This window comes from Dermacentor variabilis, chromosome 2 (genome assembly GCF_050947875.1).
Source record: "Dermacentor variabilis isolate Ectoservices chromosome 2, ASM5094787v1, whole genome shotgun sequence".
Taxonomy (NCBI): Eukaryota; Metazoa; Arthropoda; class Arachnida; order Ixodida; family Ixodidae; genus Dermacentor; species Dermacentor variabilis.
Genome location: NC_134569.1, coordinates 143,336,076 through 143,358,610, shown reverse-complemented (window position 1 = coordinate 143,358,610; position 22,535 = coordinate 143,336,076). Strand labels below are relative to the sequence as shown.

General features: G+C 46.1%; 1 protein-coding gene and 1 pseudogene across 1 annotated transcript; one reads left to right on the top strand and one right to left on the bottom strand.

Annotated features, from left to right (window-relative positions):
- Window positions 1-1,094: 1,094 nt before the first annotated feature.
- On the top strand, window positions 1,095-21,723 carry LOC142572805 (uncharacterized). The gene is made up of 5 exons (XM_075682171.1): window positions 1,095-2,938; window positions 6,225-6,427; window positions 14,555-14,702; window positions 17,737-17,949; window positions 19,972-21,723. Exons 1-5 carry the CDS (start codon window positions 1,199-1,201, stop codon window positions 20,317-20,319), a joined length of 2,652 nt encoding a protein of 883 aa, XP_075538286.1. The 5' UTR covers window positions 1,095-1,198; the 3' UTR covers window positions 20,320-21,723.
- Window positions 9,063-10,290, bottom strand: LOC142573345 (zinc finger MYM-type protein 1-like; annotated as a pseudogene).
- Window positions 21,724-22,535: the final 812 nt, after the last annotated feature.

Here is a 22,535-nt window from a genome sequence, read left to right as displayed (position 1 = left end):
TATATGGTGCTGCGCACGCGCAATTAAGCGCATTGTTCTGGCGTGTACCGGCTGAATTAACCTTTATCGCAGCCCTTTCACGCCCGGCAAAGTGTCTTTAGACAGCCAATGAATATGATCAATGCAATATAAATAACTCGCGAAGCGGGTTTATCTGTGCAAGTCGCGACAGTGTTTTTGCCTACAAGTGCTTGCATGTCCGTGGACGACATAACTGCCAAACAAAGCTCTGGCCCCCTGGCATGTACCTGCATATAAACATCGTGCGCATTACGTATACATTATTGGCAATAAGAATAATTCTGATTTTTCTGCTAGTACTCGACACTAAAAGGAATTTGTCCGCCAAACTAGCCTCAAATTAAGCATTCTTCTAACTGGAAGCAGGCAGCCAACCCGCAGCCACAAAACAAGTGCGCAGTTGCACGCCGCAAAAACGCAAAAAAAAAAAAAAAAATCTGCTTCTGCCAGTTTCATAGCGTTCCGTCATCGCTCCTAGCACAGCACACAATAATCAAACTTTAATTACGGTAAAAATTCATGCGCAAACACCCAACAATTTTTAATGTCGCACCTTCCGAGCGAACCATAGAGAAATGAGCGAACGACCAAACTACAGTGTACTAGAATATTGTACCCACGACCTACTGTATTAGGGGTCGGGTTAGGGTATTACTGTATTAGGGGCCCTTTATACAGTAGGTCGTGATTGTACCAAACAGTGTACCAAACTGCGAGGGCGAGCTAAAAGAGAAAGTGCAGGCTTCGAGAAGGCCAGGAGAAGGAGAGGCCGGACGAGGAGGAATGTCGCTACCTTTTAGTTTTATGGAACCATGGAAATTACGCTCTCTCCGTGCTCTTGGAACCATAGAGTTTCTCACTAATATTTTTACTAATATAGTGAGAAACTCTATGATTGGGACGTCCGTAGGAAACATAAGTAACTCTATGGTAGGAAAACCAGCCAGCGCGCGCAAATCTCGAAGGCCATAATACGTCTAGACTAAAGTGCTACTATCAAGTATAGATGGCGCCACATACTTTGTTTTTCTTCCTTGTTTTTGTTTTAGATTCGGCCTACCACGGCGTATCCACTTTTGTGACGTTGTGATTCGCTCGTTTTTGGCGCAGCGGCGTAAAAAAGCGGCATTGGTTGCGGCGCTGCGCGTTCGATGTGCCGCGTTGCACGTAGTAAAACATGACGATTCAAGTAAATATAAACTTGGACATGCACCCAACGTGCGTGGACCTCGTATTCCCGGAAGGTGTACCCAAGGGCGGAAGTGTCCAGCTAAATTTACTCCGCCTTTCGTCCAGGTTTGCGTACGTAAATGAACGCGAGTGTGTTCCCGTCGTCAGGCGGAGGACAAGCGTACTCGACCAACGTTATCTCGAAGAGAACATCACGGTGCATGCGTTTCACGAGGACGACGGCCATCCGCTGTGCTTTCTGAAAGCAGCAGCAGCAGGAGCCCGCGATGCGGAAATTCAATACGGAGAAGGAACTGCAGCAGCCGTCACGGACAATGACAATACCACTTTGTCGCCGCCAGCGGTTCACGAAACGGTTGATGACACAGAAGCAGACGTTGTTGAAGCCGGCAATGACGATGTCGTCGCCGAAGAGGACTTCGTGGCGCGGGAAACTACAGTGTGTGGTAAGGCAGAAGTCGCGCCCCGATCGCGTTTACCACAGTCATTTACGTACGTCTGCGGAGTTTGTCTTTTCCAGTCGAAGCACAAGGAAGAAGCCCTGGAACACGTCAAACGTCACGACAGTGTTCCCGACCCTGCTCGCGCTTCCGAGATCAACAGGCCTCCATCGAAGGGGGCAGCCGTGCGCGACAATATCGTCATACCGAAAGTGCTTCGGCCGAAGAAGAAGGTTGCAGTCTTCAAGTGCACCGAATGCAGCAAACAGTTCCCGGCCGACGGTCTGCTGCGGATTCACGTACGCATATACCACGGGGGTCCGCTGCAATGCAAGCACTGTTCGTCCAAGTTTCGCAGCGAGCAAGAGTTGGACAAGCACATGCAAAGTGACCATCTGGATCGGGCGCCGTACCTGTGCTCGTACTGCGCAAGCGCCTTTTTCAGCGCCGACATGTTGGCGGCGCACGAAGTCAAATGTCCTGTCGCCAGGCAACAGAGGCAGACAGTCGCCTGCCAGCTGTGCAAATTCACGACGTCCGAGGCGAGCAGCCTGTGCCAGCACATCCAGGAGGCACACACCGAAAAGGTGATATACACGTGCGAGCCTTGTGGTCACCTCTCACTCGACTTCAGTGTACACCAAGAGCACGTCAAGAGCCATGGACCAGACGGGAAGGCCCCATCGCGCAGTCCAGCCCCAACATCTCGTGGTGGGGAGTCCGTACAGTGTCCCCTGTGCAAGAAGGACTTTAAGAACAGCCGCACGCTCAAGGAGCACATAAAGCGCCATCCGAGGTCTGTGAGACACGTGTGTGAGCTTTGTGGTGAGGGAATCACGACAAATGTGGCGCTTATCAAGCACCTGAACCGACACAACAAGGAGGCAGCGCGCAAGTACCAGTGCCTCTTCTGCAGTAAGTGCTTCCAGACAACTTTCAGCGTGAGCCGCCACATGAAGAACATCCACTTGTTTGATCACGAGCACGGTTGTGAGCTCTGCCCGCACAAATTTGCGACAGTGAAGGAGAAGGCAGACCACATGGCCAAGGCTCATGTAGTAGCTATGCCGAAGGGCAAGCGTGTCCATAAGTGCACAGACTGCAATTTCGAGACCGAGAGCTTGGGTCGATTTGAAAGGCACAGGGCGTCCCACACAGGTGTTTATCCCTATGAGTGCAGTGAATGCCCTAGACGTTTTGCAGCCAAGGAGGAGCTCAGCCGACACGTGCACATCATCCATCCCAAGGGCCAGCAGAACTGTCCACAGTGTCCAAGGCTCTTCCAGGCAGGATGCATTTTATGTGCTAGATCAGGAGTGCTACCCCATGAGCTCTTTTTTTGTGTGTGTGTGCACAAAACTGTTTAATTTGTCTTTTGCATTTCCAAGAGTAATGCCTTGATTGAGAGGGCTTGGTAAAGTCAACAGCTGTTAAATGTGGCTTACTTTAAAGGAGCGCTGACATAAATTTTAAAAGTTGTGAAGTACCACTTGTTTCTTGTGCATAAAAGGAGTACACTCAACAAGAAGGAAAGTTTCAAAACTCTATTTGACACCAAATTTGGTAGTCAGGTGTCATCAACATTATTGTGACGTCATGACACGCAGCAAAATTTTGTGACTTCATCCAGCTATAAGGCTTCGCATGAATGAAATTGTTCGTAAAAAGAAAAAAAAATATATGCTAAATTAAGAAAGAAGTGCTGCGCATCTTTCTTCCGACTACATTCACACATGGCAGCCACACTGATCATAGAAACGGAGTAAGCCAGCGTACCTTGTGCAGGCTTATTGTGCCAGTCTGCCATGTCGGGAAAACAAGAGATCCGAAAAACATTCACACATAAGGTACGCTTTGTAATGCCATCTCACATAAACAAAACCTGCCATACATCTTGGTTTAACCAAGTTTGTGTATATGGCACAACCAGTCTACAGAAGTATCATGTTTGCAAACTATCTCTGGAAAGGCAGGAAATGTGCATTGGATGGTCAGATGAACGTACTTGAGATTCACACTTATAGACTTAAAGGGACACTAAAAGCAAACATTAAGTCACTCTAAAGTAATGGATTAATGCTCGAGAACATCTAAGGCTTTAATATTATCGTAAACAGGGCTTTAGTAATTGATAAATCGAGGTAAATGGAGGACATGAGTTGAGACTCCCTCAGAACATTGAAGTACTAATCTGATGACATAGGCACTCTTCATTATCATTATGTCACTAGTACTCAACTCTTCTTAGTAAAAAGATCATTGCATTGCATTATAAGACTGAAGAAAATGCTACTTGTCCAGTTCTATTCTATCTTTAGAAAATAGAACCCATTAATGTTATTTTGGACAACAATGCGGGCGGCCGAAATGTTTAGCTTTCTCTTGACTCTGCTTTAGTTTCGTTAACGCTTAAAGCTCTGCTGGTTTTGCTGGCTCACAAAACTTTCATAAACTGCAAGTAGCAGGGAATGCCGCATCCTTGTGAGGTTGCGGCATGCCCGAACGATCCACGCCACTTAACCAAGAGCAGCAGCTGCAGTGGCGAATCCAACGCACTTTCTCTTAGCTTGGTTTCTGCATGGCCGCACATTTGCATGTTGCATTAAAAAAACGTAGTGTTGTCTGTCGGGCACCATTTTACTCACCAACAGCAGTAAAGGGCGATGGTGGCGCACGTAACTTCAACACTCCCTGCACGGGGGTGTGTTATTTGAATTGCACTGAAGGTATGCGGACTCTTCAGACATGATTTTCTCTTAAACTAAACCTTTTCTTAGCATGAAACAAGCGCTGCAACATTTCTGCAATGTTAACTCATCAACTCCTTTCTCTCCACTGCTGGCTTGTCACCTGCTCCGGAGAAATCCGAGCTTCTCCTTCTTAACTACTCCTCATACCAGCGCTCCCACAACGCCCTAATCTCCCTCCATCTTTCCGGCTCTCCCATTCCTATTGTCCCCCAATGCAAAGTTCTTGGCTTCCCGTTGCATGCAGCCAAGAATGTGCAAGCCCTACACCATGCTGTCAGGACTTGTCACTCGGTAACTCACCTCCTGCGGCGCGTGGTCACTCGGCGCTCGGGCCTCCACGAGGCTCATGCGTGCCGAGTTGCCCATGCGCTCGCCCTCAACAAGTTCCTGTACTTTGTGCCTTACGTTTCCTTCACCCCCACTCAGCTTAACACCCTCGAGACCGCCCTTGTGGGCCTCTACAAGGCAGCTCTCAACCTCCCTATCACCACCTCCACTGCTAAGCTCTTTGCCACAGGCCTCTTCCATCCTCTTCGTTCTCTTCTCTCTCTCCACCGTGACTCCCAGCTTGCCCGGCTTTCTCTTACCCGTCAGGGTCAGTGGTTACTGGCCCAGGCGGGTATCTCTCCCATTCCCGTTTCCTCCTTTACCTCTCCAAAATCCACCCCGGCGCCCAATCTTCGCATTCTCCCCCTGCCGTCCAATATGTCCCCTGTCCTGCATGCCGGCCGTCGTCACGCGGCCGCGCAGCATCATTCCCCCCTCTTTACTACCCAGGGAGTAGCCTACACGGATGCCTCTTTCATAGCCCCTCGAGGTTCCTGCGGCTACGCTATCTACCATCCCCACCTCCCAGCACCTGAAACTCACACGAGTGGGCCGTACCTACACCCTCCGGATGCACTATCTCTCGAGGTCCTTGCCATTGTACATGCCCTACAATCATTTCCCTCCCTGCCCTCGCTCCCAGAGTACACGATATACACCGATTCCCAAGTCGCCATTCGCCACATACAAAACCGCACCCTACCCCATTCACTCCAACAAGAGGTCGAACGAGCGGTCTCCGCATTGCAACCTTCCACCGTTTTCCTCCGCTGGGTCCCTGGGCATTCGGGGATTGACGGCAATGAGCTGGCCCATCAGCTCGCCCGTGACGTTTTTAACCGGGCACCGTTGATCCTCTGGTCGGGGCCCTCGCAGGATTCTGGGGGACTCTCCCTGCGCCGCACTATCAAGGAAGTTTACCTCCAACTCCGTCTCGACAAGCGCCTCTACCCTCCCCCTCATCCATCACTCACTGTGCCGGAGGCTCGCCTTCTGCGGCACATCCAAATGAATGCACTGGTAACCCCTTCCCGCCTCTTTCTCTATCGCTATCGCTCCGACCCCTCCTGTCCCAACTGCCCCTCTACTTATGCAGACCTATCTCATTGCCTATTCTACTGTCCGGCTGCTCAGCAATCAAGTTCCTATCCTCCCCCTTCACTTTCCATCACCACCTGGCTCGACTGGCTTGGCGCTGAAGGTGAAGAAGAACAGCGTCGACTGGCCACCCAGGCGGTCGATATGCTCGGCCTGTAATTTTTGGCTGAATAAAAGTCTTATACTACTACTTATTTAAACAGTACACGTTGACTTAGTGTTTGCCTTTTAAGAGAAAGGCTTGAAAATAATGAAATTCACTAGTTTGTTTGGGAATTTGATGTGATGCTCTCTAATAACCTGCATTTCAGTCATTACATACATAAAAGTATGAAAGCGAAGGCTGGTGTCAGAATTTTTCCTTTGATACCGTGCAATTTGCATGTAATCTCCGCAGGACCAACTGGAATTTGACACGCATCTACAGTTGCACCAGGATGGCCAGTCACATCCATGCGAAGAGTGCGGCCACCACTTTGAGAACGCGCAGGCACTTCTCGAGCACCGCAACAAGCGACACGACCTGAACCTGCCTTACGAGTGCCGTCTCTGCCACCAACGCTTTTGCAACATCGGCCAGCGGGTGACGCATGTCCGCAAGTGAGCACTCAACCATTTCATGCAGCCATGTTCTCAATCAGAAACTATTACAGTCAAATCTTGCAGCAAAATCGCGCCTGACACAAGAATACCTTAGTTATATTCGGTATTTGTTAAAGGGCTTCTCACCAAGACCCATTGGAAATTATGATTATATACTGGAGCTTGTAAATTACCGTAGAGGGAGTGTCTTGCAGCAATAATTTTTCAAATTGGTTAATTAATAGGTGAGGTAGAATGAATTGAATTGACGCACCACCATGCTATCGTCGGGAAGCGAGCTTCACAACCAACATAGACACATTCTGCTTTGAATAGCATCTGCAAATGACGTTCCTCCCCAGTATTCTATTGTACCATTGTCGAGGAACCGCGTCATGTTGGCGTCACAAGCCCTGCATCCGCATTTCTCTTTCCTTTCTTCTTTTTATCTTTTCGTTGTAGAATGCATTTCCGGTGGCCGTCTTTAGATTGATCTCACTATATCCGAAAGGCCATTATATTCTTGTTTGTTATATTTAGGTTTGACTGTAGTACTTGTTTCCATTACTTCCAGTGCAGTGAGAAAGCACTGCTAGAAAATGGTACAAATGCTCAACTTACTGGCTGCAAATTTCTTGGACATCGCTGCTATGTATTTACCATAGCTTAAGGACGAATGATTGTCCACACATCCTTGCTTGATTGCTTTCAGGGATCCCTTGTTTAGCGTGCACTCACTGGCTAAGCCAGGGGAAACATGACGAGACAGGCTTAAATGTAGTAATCAACAATGGGCAAATAAGAGATGCCACAGGTTGAAGATGTCTCGGCAAGGGAACTTGTCTTCATCAGGGTACGCGACTTTGTCTTTGCCGTGATGAAGACTAGTCCCCTTGTTGAAACATTGGCTCCAGGCTGAGGCTTCACTGTGACCACTTTGTCTTCCTTGGCACTTGATGGGCCCCTAAACCACTGAGCTTGTAGGCGAGCTAGTGACTTCTCTCTATCCTTCGCCACCTGCTTCACAGGTGCTCTCTCTTCCTCGCTGCATACTTCTCTAGGAGATGCGTCATGTTAGCCCAAATGTCAGATTGGCACTATTTCTTTTTTTTTTTTTTTTTTGGAAATGCCATCTACTTCCAGTTACCAATAGTCTGTGCTTTCTGGCTACATGTGGTTGCCCCTACACCTGTGGTGCAAAACCCGCTACACGAGGTGCAATCACTTGATTGCGCAGGACAGACAAGAGAGACGAAAAGGAAGAGTGGGCGTGCGACTGCATGGCAAACGTGTGCTAGCAAATGGATTGTAAATGACGTCCCTCGCAGGTGAACCAATCGACAGCTTTTTACCCTGGTGATACCATGTGAATGAGTCTGTTGAGTTATTGGCTTCCATGCGGCACGCAGCACTGCCATATTTGCAAAGGTGATCATCAGGCCATTCTGTACACGATGCGCGTAGTCATTTAGAATGTCTGTCATTTAGTCATTTAGAATTAGTCATTAGTCATTTAGAATTTAGATGTCAGAAGTACCTTAGGGGCTGTTCAAGTGCAGGCACATGTCTTTTCAGCACCTTCTCACGTACTCATTAGGAGCATTGAAAGGGGCAGCAGAAGCATTGTGGCATCAACAGATTCCTACTGTGATAACTGCTGCAGGAGCTCAGCAGCCATGGCTGAGCACAAAGTTGCTGGTTGCAGTGTCTGTATTCCAGTGTGGAATGGAATGCAAGAACACCTCGTCTAAAGTGCATCGGACATTAAAGGCCAACTGCAATGAAATTTCACTTTGCCCAAATTGGTAGTAAGTGAGCAGTATATATATGTATACTGCTAAAGCACTCTTGGCAAAGTTGCAGGGCTGTAATTGTCTAATTTTTTCATCAGCAGTCTTTAAATAGTGCCTGAGAAGAGGGGGCACATAAATGGTGGTCTGTGGATGTGATGCAAGTCCCTGCATGTCGTCTCATATAATTGGAAGCACACTGTGGGCAGTGCCTAATCTTGAAGTTCATGCCGATGAGTCACACATTCCAAGCTATGTGTCAGTTCTGGCAAGCAGTAATGGCAGCATGGCTTGTTTTCGTTTTCTTTCTTTTTTTAATTTTGGTATTAAAGACCTCTACTTTCGCAAGCCTTTTGTGACGTGTCCACTTGTATTTCAAATGTAAACATTTTTTATGAAGGCTGCTGTATATCTACACTTTCTGGAACTAGGCTTTCTATGGGGCCCAAAATTTCATTGAAGTTGGCCCTTAAGTGAACCCCAAAGGATTGAAATTAATTAGGAGAACCCTTCATTGGAATGTCTCTTGTAGCCGCACATGTAGATCTAGGATATTAAACCCCACGTGTCAGTCGGTCAACCGTTGCTCTAGAAATATGTTCCGCCAGTTGATGTGCCATGAAACAGACACACTGCGCTATTGGACATGAAGGAGGAGAACTATGTTTTTGTTTTCTGAGCAGTTCGCTTTTTCTCCCCAGGCGGTGAATTTTGAACAGTACAAGACAAAACACAGCCGGGATTTACTTGATGGTCAAGCAGGTGTTCTGTTACCGGTATAGGCATCAGTCCCACGCCCGTGCTGCACAATTTTCCTGCAAAAGCACCACAGAGATACAATGGGCTATCATTATACCGGCATACTAGTGCAAACGCATATGTCGGTTACTGTGCGCAGCATCACACATGTCGACAACACACTGAAGATCTATCTTATTGGCAAGAGATCGCTCGACCGTAAGCACAGCTAAATTGTTCAGTTGGTTATTCATCATCTTGCTGCGAAGATAAGTCTTCAATCTTCGAAGGCATGAAAGCGTGCGCTCGCAAGATGATGACGATGCCGGTATCATCACGGCAATAACACCTAGCTTGTGCAGTTCATGGAAGGCTAGTTTATATTCTCCCAAGGCAGTCACCAATTACAACAGTGTCTCTTCTATATCTTGCACTTCCTTTCAGCTTCAATGCGCTGAAGAAGTTTCGTTACCAGCTTGCACTGAACTTCAACGCTTTTAATGTTGCATGCATAGTACTTGGCGAAAGGCTTGCATAAGATGTCATTAAAATTCTCACTCCAGGGGTGGAGGGTGCTGACTCTGCAGAGTACATTATTAATCTCTGTGAACCGCCCGGCCAGCTTTGCAATCAGGTGGTCCAAAACGGGAAGAAAACTTTGACTCTGAATCTTTCCTTTGAATCTGGCGACTCTTCAATGTGCCATCCTTCGCTCAATACATAGTGTTATAAATGAAGCAGAAGGCACGTCATTCTCTGCTTTTCCCTTTGGGACGCAACATTCTCCTCAGAAATATTGCAGGTTTGTGCCCACACAGCGTCAAATGCGTTCTGCGAATTTCTCATTTCGGAGAACTCGTCAACAACTGTGCATGCCATGATGCATGCCTGACTAATATTGCAGTCTCTGCATTGCAATAGGTCCGAAAGAATCTTCAGGCGGCCGAGTACGTTGGTAAATAGGCTTAAATAGAAGAGAAACGAGAAGTTCATTTGCTCAAGCAGACCCCTAGCTTCCGTTGCCCACCTGCTGTTTGTAGAGATGACTTTGGCGAGACATAGTACAAGGATAGCGGGAAAGCTTTTCATTCCCGCTGTGTAAGCCACTATCTGGCCGGCCCATCGTGTATCGCTGAGATGCTGCAGCTCTATCAAAGACAAGCTTTTCTGCACATCTATGTACAGAGAGTGCATTTCAGATCCACTCAGGAAAACATAGAGGTATTCTAAAAGAGAGTAAAAATCCTTCACCGGTTTTATCACTTTGCAGACATCCATGGTGACTAGATTGAGGCAGTGGACGTACACTGCCTGCGGCACTGTCGATTTGCACCGCCGAGGACTGACTAGCATTGTCAGAAGGGATGGTGTACAGTCTACTCAAGCAGAATCAAAACAGAGCGCTGAGAAGGATTTTTTGTTCATGGAGAATCTTCGGATCTCCCATTGTTGAAGCAGAAAGCTCGATGTGGACGCATTGTTGCTTGGCCTGCTTGCATTTGAAAAAAAAGTCTCCAATGGACCTTTTCTCCGACATCCTGAGTAACCCAAAGGTCCTGTGGCACCGACCACACGTTGGAGCCTCTTCCAGTAGCGAGGCAGGTGAGCGTTTCTTCACATGACTCAAGCGCTGCCTGTGAGCGAGCAAACGAACTGGCTGAAGTGGTTGTCGTCACCGCTACAGTGAACTAGCAGACTAGAAGGGGTCAGTGCACAGAGCGGAACTGCTGGGCCGCATCGCGAATGGTGCGCCCAGGGGCGATTGTAGCTGTGACGCTGTCGTTGCTCACTACTGAAGCTCGTGTTACATCTCAATGTGGCGAAGAGCATTTCTTAGACGTTTACCAGAGGCAACCCACCCCATTCATCACCTGCCTATCCAGAATTCAATGCAGCTTTGACGCTGGCCATTGACGGGTCAAGAAAAGACCCTCTACCCGAAGATGACCAGCTCATCTATACATAACTAATGGATGAAAGGGGCCCAAGACAATGGCTACCGAAGAACAGCATTGACCTTGTATTCCCAGGTGGCTATACGATCACACATTTCATACCATCAGAGGTGGATTTTGGCGGGCGTGAAATCCTGGGCATCATATTGCGACCAATTCGATGTTTGTGACTGGCCGTAATACAGTCGTGAGGTTCCCTAGTCTAGTCACCTAAGGAATACGAAGAAATAAAAAGTGGAGACCTTTCGTTCAGAGAGGCTGATGTGAACTCTTCCACTAGCCCAGCATTCAACTCTTTCAACCCTTTCAGGGTTGATTTCTTTCGCCCTATGTGACCGCCCAGGGTTGATTTTTTTTAATGCAGACTCCAATTCGTCTTCGGGACTTATTTCGAAAAAAATTTACCGTAATTTTTCTAGTGTTACCGTAAAGGGAGAAAAAAATATTATGTGTTGGTATTTATGTACTCTTCATTCATCAATAACAACAATAAAAAAGGAAACAAACTTATAACAATTAAAAATTTGATGCATTATTATACACATAGTTCAAGGCTTTGAAAAGGCACACAAGAGAATATTTCGCAAGACTCACCTGTTCCTGCTCTTACAGTAATATGTACATCCATAGCGTAACCGAACTGCGTAGGTGCGCGCACTCAAGAAAACCGTGTGGTTGTGTGCCCGTCAAAAAAGCAAAACGTGTGACAAACTTCTGCTAATCTTCATCTTATCGCCAACCAGAGGCAATTAGTTTTCGCGAGTGTCAAAAAAAAAAAAAAAGAAAAGAAAAGAAACGGAAACGCATGCTCGGTGGCATCCTTCCTCAGCGCACCTTTGTGAGCACTAAACGAGCACTAAACAAGCGAGAAATAAGCGGTCCCCCTTAGAGCGATTAGTAACGAGATAGCCATCAGTTTTGTCAGCGAAAGAAGCTGAAACCGCCCGCGGAACAAAACCAGAACCGCCGCCCGCCCGAACGCACACCAATGCGTGAGCAGTAGTATATAGTCGCGCTGGAGCAAACTAGCACTAAAACAAACCATGCAACGGAAACCGAGAGATGGAGGCACGCGAAAAAAATTCCCTGTATTCCCACATAGTGGCAGCACATATTAGAAAAGAAGAAGTTAGAAAATTGGTGCGCTTTTTAAACATACAGACGGCACCGTATATTTACGTCATTGACCCTCAAAGGGTTAAACTCTTTATTGCGAAGCTTTCTTTCGCTCTTCCTTCGACTTTCCCACTGCTGCTGCAGCTGTCTGGCACACAGTGTCGGGGGTGGTTCAAAGCATGTGTATACATGACAGGAGTGCGGCAGAGAAGGCGACGCGAGAAACTCACTTAGACCTTTGCACTGCGTTGAATGTGCACAATACCCTCTGGAGCTCCCTGGGCGTGGCCACATTTGCCTCTTGAAAGCTGTAATTATCCATGACCCCCCACAAGAACATTGCAGAAACTGCAGCGCTTACCTATCTTACTAATGTGCATGTCTACAGAGTAGATAGATAGAATGGTAGAGAGGAGGGGGAGAGGAAGCAGAGATAGGGTAGAACAGACGCAGTCACTAAACGAGTGAATTGCCACTTCTATTCCCGCTCCTCTCGCAATTCCCATTCAACAAGAAGGGAGGGGGGGGGGGATAGTGAAAAGGCAACGTGAGAAGGCAACGAAATGCTACTACTATAGACACAACAGCAGTCGCGGGGAAATGGGATAAATTTAAGTTCAAGGCTCGGCACGGTGCGTTCCTGCTATTTCTTAAATATACACACCATGAAAATATGTCAAGCAGACAAGTTACGCAGGGCGTGCAGAAAAAGAGCCACATTAGTTAAAGCCCATTGCAGTGTCTAGGCGACACCACGGAAGTGTCGGCATGTCAAATTAACACTTCTATGCCCGCCGCGGTAATGTTGCGGCTATGTCATTGCTTGAGGTCGTGGATTTGATCCCGACCGCGGCAACCGCATTTTGACGGGGGCAGAATAAAAAATGCTCATGAACTTAGACTTAAGGACACGTTAAAGGACACCATGGCGTCAAAATTAATCCGGAGTTCGCCATTACGGCATGCCTCATAATACGATTGCGGTTTTGGCACATACAGCTGCATAATTCAATTAAAGTTTAATACTTTTGCCACGATGCGATGTGCCATGTGAGGCAATGACACTACTCAACCCTCTCAGAGGTTATAAAATATTACACACAACAATGCCTCGAGCAAACACCTACCTCTCCCTGTGTGTTCTGTGTACTACACAGACAAACAGCGGGGATGCACACAAGGTAATGTTTAGCGACAAGTTAGCACTCTCGCGTTGGACTAAATGTTGAAGAAATGAAACATTCGCCATCATCATCACCCTTAATGATTGTCAATCAAAGCAAACATTACAGAAAGCTTCACTTACATTGATTCTCACAGTGCCTGGGATCTGCATAATATTTCCTTCATTACTACAATCGGACAAACTTATCGATGAGCTTTGTGAATTCCTCGCCCAAATGCCTTTTCGAGCCGCAACACTCACGGCATTCGGCGGCGCGCGTCTTCACTGACAGGCAACTAGGTTCACGGAGCGGATGGCTGACTGTAAGTTGTGGCTTCCTGCAAGGGTGGGTGGCTTACCGGGTCTTTTTGAGAGGAGGCAGTGTTGTCCCGACGGTTTTCTGTGAGAAAAGCCGCGGCTTAGAACGGGTTATGGCCTCTGAATTCGTTTGACCCCACTTACGATTTTGTGGCCGAGGCTATTACATTCGAGGCAAGAACTTGCCGGTTCACGCAGGCAGACTGAACAACGAAGGAAGTGTAGCCCATTTTTAAACCTATTTAGAACCTTTGGAACCATTTTTATCTTATTGCAGTAGTTCACGCTGTACTTCAAGCCCCTATTCTATCACAAGCACGAGGGTAATTGCTTGTGATCAGAAATTTTCTATAATAAATTGTTATGCTTAAAAAGGCTGTCCTTTATAAGTGGCGCTGCTCTCATGCTTCTGCCTCCAAATTATGAGACGTCAAAACTGACATTTTGTTTCATACCGCCTACCTTGGGTCAGCTTTTCGATGCTCTTGTGGCGGTGGGGCAAAGCGGGGGCAAGCAGAAATCCCCCACCCCTCCTGGCGCTGCCCTTGACTTTGACTCTGACAGCAACGGTGACGCAAGCCAGCCCGGAACATCGGCGGCCGCAGCCCGGCACGCAAGACTGTAGTGCTTGCACTTAAATTTTTGTTGTGTAGTACCTGTTGCATGAAAATTTTAGATTTTTTCGGATGCAGTACCTATTAGACTGCAATGCATTTTGTATATCATAACTTTTGTTAGATTTCGTTCTTAGTAGATATGAGCATGTCTTTGTTCAATTTAATCCTGCAATCTTGATTCTGGCAATTTATATCTTTTTTATGACATTCATCTGGTTAATAAATATTTTATTTGTGCAAAGTGCATTAATTCTGCTTTTTGTTTATGTATTACATAAAATAATGAATGCAGTAGTTCCTTCAGGAAAAAAAAAAAGAAAATTTGCGTGACCTACAAAAGCAGCCATTTTCCCCATGATAGTGAAAGAGTTAAAGTGTGAGAGCACCTTGGCCTCGAAATCTTGTGCTGGGAAATTCGTTGATTGCCCTTGAATGTCTCCTTGCAGGTATCATCCACGGGTGCTGCTCAAGTCTCACGTGTGCGACATATGTGGCTCGGCATTCCGCTACCAAAGCGGCCTGGCCGTGCACAAGCTCGACAAGCACACCGGACGCACCGAGGGGCGTCTCTTTGAGTGTGAATACTGCGGCAAGGTATAGTGCAATGGCACTTCAAGCTCGCTGACATCTGGTGCGCTTACACGCCGGAATGAGCCGATGCTCACTAGTGCTCGCTCCCCATTATTTTCGCAGGCTACACACTCACTCGCACTTACGTTATCTCACACTTGTCGGCACTCACTCGCGTTCCTGCTCACTCCTGCTCACACTCACCAACACACTGATAAGTAGGGGCATGCAAATACCGAATTATTTCGAATTGATTATCGAATTGGATCAACAAAAAAAAAAGCCAAATGTCAAATATCAGAAAATTTATTACAAAGCTTAATGGTAGTAAGCCTTAGACAAGAAAACTTGGTCCTACACATGTTCAGGAGTCTCCTAGCATTGCATACAAGAGTGTAGCAAGCTGTCAGTAACTCAGCTACGTAGAAATCAAGATACAGTCCAACCTCAATATAACGCATCTCAATTCAATGAAATTCACGATGTAACAAACTATTTTCATTTCTCGATATTAGTTTCATTCAAAACAATGTATTTTCTTGCGATTTAACAACATAATTTTGTGACGCGTTTTCGATTTAACAAAGTTTTCAGCCATTTAAAGCACATATTCGGAGCCTGTATGGCTAATAAATCTATCAAAGAAGTCGAAAAATGTCAGCCGACGCAAAAATAATTTCAAGTGCCCTTCTGCATGAAAAGTTTGAGCTGTAAAAACATTATCAAAGCGTGTGCACCGGAACACGGGGAGTGGCAGGCAGTGGGGGCAGAAACGCACGCTTATTTGCCCTCTCCTCTAGCATGTGCGTCTCCTCCTTGCGTGTGTCCACGCGCGGGCCACATGCCGTATCTTGGAGGTAATCTCTCTGCGGTAAGTGCAGAGGCCGAGCCGACACAGTTGGTGCCTTGATGCGCATGGGGTTCTCATGCATCTAGTGTTGGTGGTCATGTAACCTCAAGTTTCCGACACACAGTGCTAAGCATTCTCTCACATTGTGACAGCAAGTTCGTGGTCATCAAGTGTGATCTGTTAGCATTTGCCGGAACCTGCGTGGCACCGATACAACTACAAACCTTATTTCATGTAGTTGCCTCTTTGCTATCGCAATCACTGCTCCGCTGGTCCAGCAAAACTGTTGACTTTTCTTGTGTTTTTATTATTATTTCTTTATTTTGCTCAGGTTGAATATGCGTACCTTTTTACACTTTTGTGTTTAATTTGAGGGCTTCGACTATGGGCACTAAGCCTGCTTGGCCACATTGTCCAAGATTTACGGCACTGCACGACGCAACACATGCAAATCTCGGATGCTGTGAGCCATGTCGACGCATTGCTCTCGGTGCGATCTACACCGCGCGCGCTGGCTGTCATAATTGTGCTGTTATGGCCCGACCATCTTGTGAATTGTTTATGAATTCCTACTAACAAGACGCTATCCATCAGAAATGCTCTGGAAATTTGTGAAGTTGTTTTTACTGCTGTAACTTTAAAACCTTGAATTAACAAAATTTGCAATTTAACAAAGCTTTTGCTACAGGTCCAAGTTATATCAAGGTTTGACTGCATACACACAGTATGGTCTACTCTCCCCTAAGGGAACTCCAAATTACTATGCCAGCACTGATTACAGTTCAGTTCTAATGCATAAAAATATGGAAAATATTTGTTATCAATAGAATGTTGAACATAATAAAGTGCTATCTTCCCTCTGAAGCTAAAGAATTAGTTACGTTATGTTGTACTGAATACCAATGAGGTTCCCAGTTTAATAGTGGGCCGGTGTTTTATGGCAGTCTTTTATTGCTTAGAATATTTTTGCTTTCCAGTTTTTCTCCGAAATACAAAAATGTTTTCCCATGTTTACAATGGATGGGTTGTCGTAAGGCCAATCTGCGTGGCCAATGGTAGCACGCACAGACCGTGCATCGTCGGGCTCAATCGCCACTCAGCGCATAGCCATCGTTGATGCTGTGAGGGTCGACAGTAAAGAGCTGGCGCCTTTCCATTGTCTGGATCAGCGCCATTTGCCGCCTGTCAAAGTTTCTGAAATTGAAGAGGCCGCGGCTGATTGCCGCAAAGCTGTGTGTGCAATCCCCTCATCAGGTCGATGTTTGGGAGCATATGCTGGAGGGCAGGAGTGCTCGGAGAGACAAAGTCCATGACCCTGCCAGCCAGGCGCCCATCCGTGGCGCACTCTTTCATGAGGAGGGGGAGGGGGCAGCTGGCGAAGACCGGCTCTGTAAGCGCGACAAAGTTTAAAAAACATTTAACCGTACCGTGTCGTGTTTTACTACAAGAAAGTTGTAGTATAGTTGCTTGAATAACAGCTACCAATATGGATAGAGGTGCTCTGAATAGTTGGGGCCTACAGCAGAACTAGAACAAAAACAAAAGTGCGTTTTTGTTTATGTTAATGCAGCAGAACGCAAAAAGAAGAATGTGCAACAAAGCTGTCAGACATTATAAAAAGAAAATTTTGTCTACTTATATTTATCCAGAGGGAAGAAAAAGCATAAGTCGGGACATTTGGCCGTTCTGACTGGGTCGAGTCTGGACACTGGACATTTTGTCAAAAGTTAGGACTTTCTCGCTAAATTCGGGGCTGTTGGCAATCTTAATCTCTACATAGAATATACCATATACGAGTATTTGCACACCCTTGTACTCACTTTATGACATTAGAAATACGGCGCCTGCGAAATATGTACCGTGTAGAAAACGTCCTTTTGATCATGAGAGACAACATTTTATTGTAACTGAACGATAACCTTATTGTCCAGTAACAAGCAGAATTGAAGCAAACTTTGAAAGAATTATTCTGGCAATTAGTGGAGATCATTAAACAAACAAGTGAGCTCAGCATGTTGATGTGTTGAACCAAGCACTAGTGATGTGTACTGGAACCATTATAATGCACAATGAAATGCATGCCTGTGCCAAGAGTCTTCCAGTTTACAAAAGATCTATCCCATGCACCTGTTCTGAATCGTTTAAACCTCTAGGCCACTTCGCATTTTAGCTTCATCGCACTTCACCCTGCCCTGCGCGTACTTGCAGGTGTTTGGACGCAGCAATGTGCTGGCCATGCATCTTCGCCTGCACACTGGCGAGCGGCCCTACCTGTGCCAGCACTGTGGCCTGACCTTCCGTAACCCCACCAACCTCAAGTATCACACTGTCAACATGCACACCAAAAACTACGCCGTTTCCTGCCCAATCTGCTCCCGCGGGTTTGTCGTGCGACGAAAACTTGCCAAGCATCTCATGCAGGTCTGTACCCCCTTGCGGATGTGTGTCACCTTCTCCTCTCAGCTGAGTTTCCTCTTGGCAAATGTTTTTGTGTGTTGAGGCACTTCCTTGAAGTTTGATAGTTAAGGAGTACAATAAGCATACATGAATATCTTGGGAAATATCTACAAAGATTCCACAGCTACCTTGGTTCTCCACAAGCAAAATAGAAAATTACCTATCAAGAAAGGAGGCGGCAAGAAGACACAATCTCTCCAATGTTATTCGCTGCATGTTTGGAACAAGTATTCAAGCTCTTAGAAAGGGAGAGATTAGGAGTGAGGTCCAACAGCGAAACCTCGGCAACCTTTGGTTTGCGGATTGCATATCACTCGCAAGGCACCTGGGGGTGTGGGGGCATCCTTCTCTGGTGGCTACGGCATGTGGCACAGCCATCCGTCTTGAAATCGATCTGCGGTCGAGACAGAGTGCATAAAGTGCTGATAGCTTCACATGCGCTGTGTTCTCGCCACTTAGTTCACGTTGAAGCGAAAGGCAGCATGAAGGTCAATTAGCACGCTGCGGCTGCCGTGCTTCCTCACTACTGCGTTTGGACAGCAAATGTGCGCTGTCATTAAATGACATGTGCTCATGTTTGCATGTGCGCATGTGACAACATGCTTGTTAATTTTTTTAGTAAGTGAATGTTTATAAGTTTATATGGCTGATAAAAGTACTATCTGCACTTCGTATAGCAGCTGTCTACTAATTTGCTATCGCAATCGATGCTTCACCTTTAGGGCGAAACTGCGACGTTACTTAGTGGTTTAGGGTAATAGGCATACACTACAAATGAGATGTTTTATGACTGTTCTCTGCACTCCACAAGTGCCAAAATTCTGATGAGTAAATCAGTGAGGACCATAAAATCTGGTCATAGCAACTGCAATGTTTCATTAATATAGCATCTATCTATCATATTAGAAGAAACCACACCAATGCCACTGGTGTTGAAAATTCACCAGGAGTGTCCATATAATTGCTATTGCAAGAAAAATAAAAAGTGTATTGTGTACCGCAACTATTAAAAAAAAATTTTGTCGCTTTAATGTCATTTAAAAAAACTATTTACTAGCTTTTCATGAAATTTTAAGTCACTATAAAGAATTAACTCTGCGCCAGATAAGATGGACTCTCAAAGGTTAAATATAAAGAAGAGAACCCTTCTGTTCCTTCCATGTATGCATGTATTCTTGTGGTGCTCTGACAGGAAATTGATAGTTTGTCACATCTACCATTTCATTATATCCAATTTTATTATAATGAGGTTCAATTGTACTTGAAGGTGGAGACAGTGGAGTCTGTCATTACATGGGCAGTAAATATCACCTAACAGTGTGTGATTATAGTGCCAGGCACACATACCATACTTACTCTGTTCTGGAAAAATTCGCCAAAATATGGCGTGTGCCTTAGAATCAAGTTTGGAACCAAAACTGCAGCAAGCGGTGTCCATAGTTTGCTCCTCCAGTGTCGAATACCACCTTCCAATCTCAAAAGCCATGCTTTGCTATACTGCTAGCACTGGTAGGTTCCATTACTGGATATCACCTATGGCTGGTGTCCAAATTGCAATTGCCGTTACCTCAGGATATTGAAAACTAATCTCAAAAGCCATGCCTTTTCGTACTATATACGCCAGAACTTTGTTGAGCTCAGATGTAATGACTTTCTTTTCTTTCCAAGCAATATGAAGAAATCTTTATTTCTCGTACTATTATAAAAATCTGGTGAAGGAACAGTCAAGAGTATTGCATTTTAAATTCTTTAAGTATGATGATCGGGGTGGGCATTACAGTCTAGGGTGAGTTGGAATTGAGTAAATACAGTAAGTTGTGAGAGGCAAGTCACGCATGCTCTCTACACACTGTTGCGAAAGGCCTAAGCTCACCTTTGAGGAGTGGTTAATCTTCTGTCCCTAATGGAGCTTGAACATGACATGCCGCATTAGTTTTGTGACTGAGGTAACCTGATGCAACAGTCACTTGCTGCACCATCTTGCAGGTGCACAAAGTAACCGGCATGGTGAACACGTCATCACGAAAGGGCCGTGCCAAACCAGTCTACATTGAACACACCACAGTGCCTGTGGTGTCGGCGGAGACCGGCGACGACATGGTGCTTAACGTGATGCAGATTGTGGACACTGCCGATCAGGGGGTGACTGCCACAGAACTCAGCCATGCAGTCACGGAACTCAATAGTGACGTCACTACGACCGAAGACACGGTGAGCGCAGTCACGGAAGAGTCTGTAGTGGACAACGTGGTGGAGGAAGCTGTGGAAATGGTGGACATTTCGGGCGTCGAGTTTGTCAGTGGTGCGACTGTGGAATGCTACACCGTCAGTTGACAGGCTGAAAGACCAGCTCAGTTTGGTCATCATACAGAAGGCGCTTTGATGAGCTCGTGTAGTTGATCTGTTTTTCACCCGTCATCTTTTGTTAAAAGTAGGGTTATGCGAATACTCAAATATTCAATTGGGAATTGAATAGTGAACGTTCGAATAATTCACTTCGTGAATCGAATATCTATTATTTGATTTCTCGAATATTCGCTATTCCGAATATCGGTACCTTCGATGAATGATATGGCTGTGGTCAGTGCCTTGACATGCGCAGCGTTCCCACGTTGTGCGAACTTTATCGGTACAAGGTTCGACCAGGTTGACCGGACCAATCGAAACTATTAACGATACACGAACAGAGGGAACAAAAGATGCAGTGCGTGTAGAAAGCATGCAAGTATGTGTGAAAATTGGGCCAACTAGCCATCGGAAGGCACGCTGATTGCATCAAATACGCGAGTTCAGTGTTCACGCACGCAGATTTGTGCAAGTTTGAGCTTTCTGCCCACATGCGAGCACGCAGGACAACTGGACACGCATCTTCGCTGTAGTTGCCGGCTGGTCAACCGCGGGCCTGAATGCCAGCTCAACAGCGGTCAATCGAACCCGTGTGCATGATCTCGTGACCAATCACTGATGAACCATTAGTGACAATCTTTCCGCGACAGTTTGTGACCCGTTATTGCACCGGCCGGTGGTGAATATTATACCGCTGTCGCAAGTGCACTTCTGATCATGATCGGGGCCGATCCGGATCGGATTTCTTGATCGCAACCAACAATGGTCGCTGCTATAGGCCCAACAATTTGGATCGAGTTACTACCGTCTGCTGATCGTCCACAACACTGAGAATTGCATAATGTATTGGCTACAAATTCAGATTTGCAAAATATGGTTAAATTTGGACAATATTTCAATTTTACAGCTTATTATCACTGGTAAAAGATTTTTAAACATTTTTTATTGAGTTACCTTCACATCTTGTTTTTAGTGTTTTCAGAATACTGCACTAGAGGCCGCAGATGTCAGTCTCCGATCGTGATCAGTGGGCGTGATCGCCCAGGTCCTGATCCTGCAGGGTCACAATCGCAAATGACTGTGTAGCAACACCCGATCAGGGTCAAGCTCCATCCGAATCGGCCCCAATAGCGATCAGAATTGTGCGTATGACAGTCCCACACCATTGGCCACACTGTCGAGCCCATTAGGCCTACAAAGCTGCATCATCGGTTGTCGGCGACCAAATTTACAGTTATTGAATTTACGCAGATATATTCACAGCAGTCGCACGAGCCTCAGAAAGTCAAGAAACTGCATCGCCAACGAAAGCGAGTGCACGGAATGAGCTGTTACGTGTCACTTAATGAGTAAACTTAGATGTGGTCTTCGAAATAAACAGATTCTTCAATGGCTTGACTCCTATTTATCTAACAGAAAGCAATATGTTCACATAGGTGCATAGGATGGGTGCATGTGCTCACCACATGCACCCATCCTCTCAGGCGTTCTGTAAGGTTCAGTCCTTGGGCCCCTTCTCTTCTTAATTTATTTGAACGATACAGCACTTGATTCACCAGTGCGTTGCCATTTATTTGCAAGCGACTGTGTTGTCTACTTGAATATTCAGTCAGCTGAAGATCAACTAATATTGAATGATTACCTGAAAGCCATCGACAGTTGATGCCAGGAATTGCTGATGAGCCTTGATATTTCAAAGTGCACATACATGTCATTAACAAGCAAGAGAAATCCGTTAAAACGCACATGCACCATAAACAATGTCGCAATTACGAGGGTTGACAAATACAAAAAAATTGGAGGACACATTGTAAATTCCAAAGTGTGTTTGGCAAAAGCATGTTAGCCCGCCGCATGTGCATTCGCTAATTCTTTTTCTGGCGTGTGGTATCGGGGGAATCAACATTCTTGGGGTGCTTCTTCGAACCGCTTGCCATGGAATCATCACCGAGCTGCTTGAGAGCCGTCTAACTCGACTGCCGCAACGAGGCGTCTGACAAAGGAGCGTTGCCGCACGCGCCGCTGTGCCATCACGTGATTGCTGAGAAGAGTGTAAGGGGGAGAAGCCACAGCTGGCACCATTCTATGGCACGAACGGACGGACGGTAGGATGCTGCGAGTAAACCATTAAAGTTTCGCCTTAATATCTTGGTGTGATCATACACAAAACATTGAACTGGAATGCTCACCTTAAATACATAGCA

Bases quoted from the DNA above. Each gene is read 5' to 3' on its own strand.
- LOC142572805 (XM_075682171.1), top strand. From the start codon at position 1,199: ATGACGATTCAAGTAAATATAAACTTGGACATGCACCCAACGTGCGTG. The intron at 6,428-14,554 runs GTGAGCACTCAA...GTCTCCTTGCAG, and splicing joins CGGGTGACGCATGTCCGCAA to GTATCATCCACGGGTGCTGC. The intron at 14,703-17,736 runs GTATAGTGCAAT...GCGTACTTGCAG, and splicing joins AGTGTGAATACTGCGGCAAG to GTGTTTGGACGCAGCAATGT.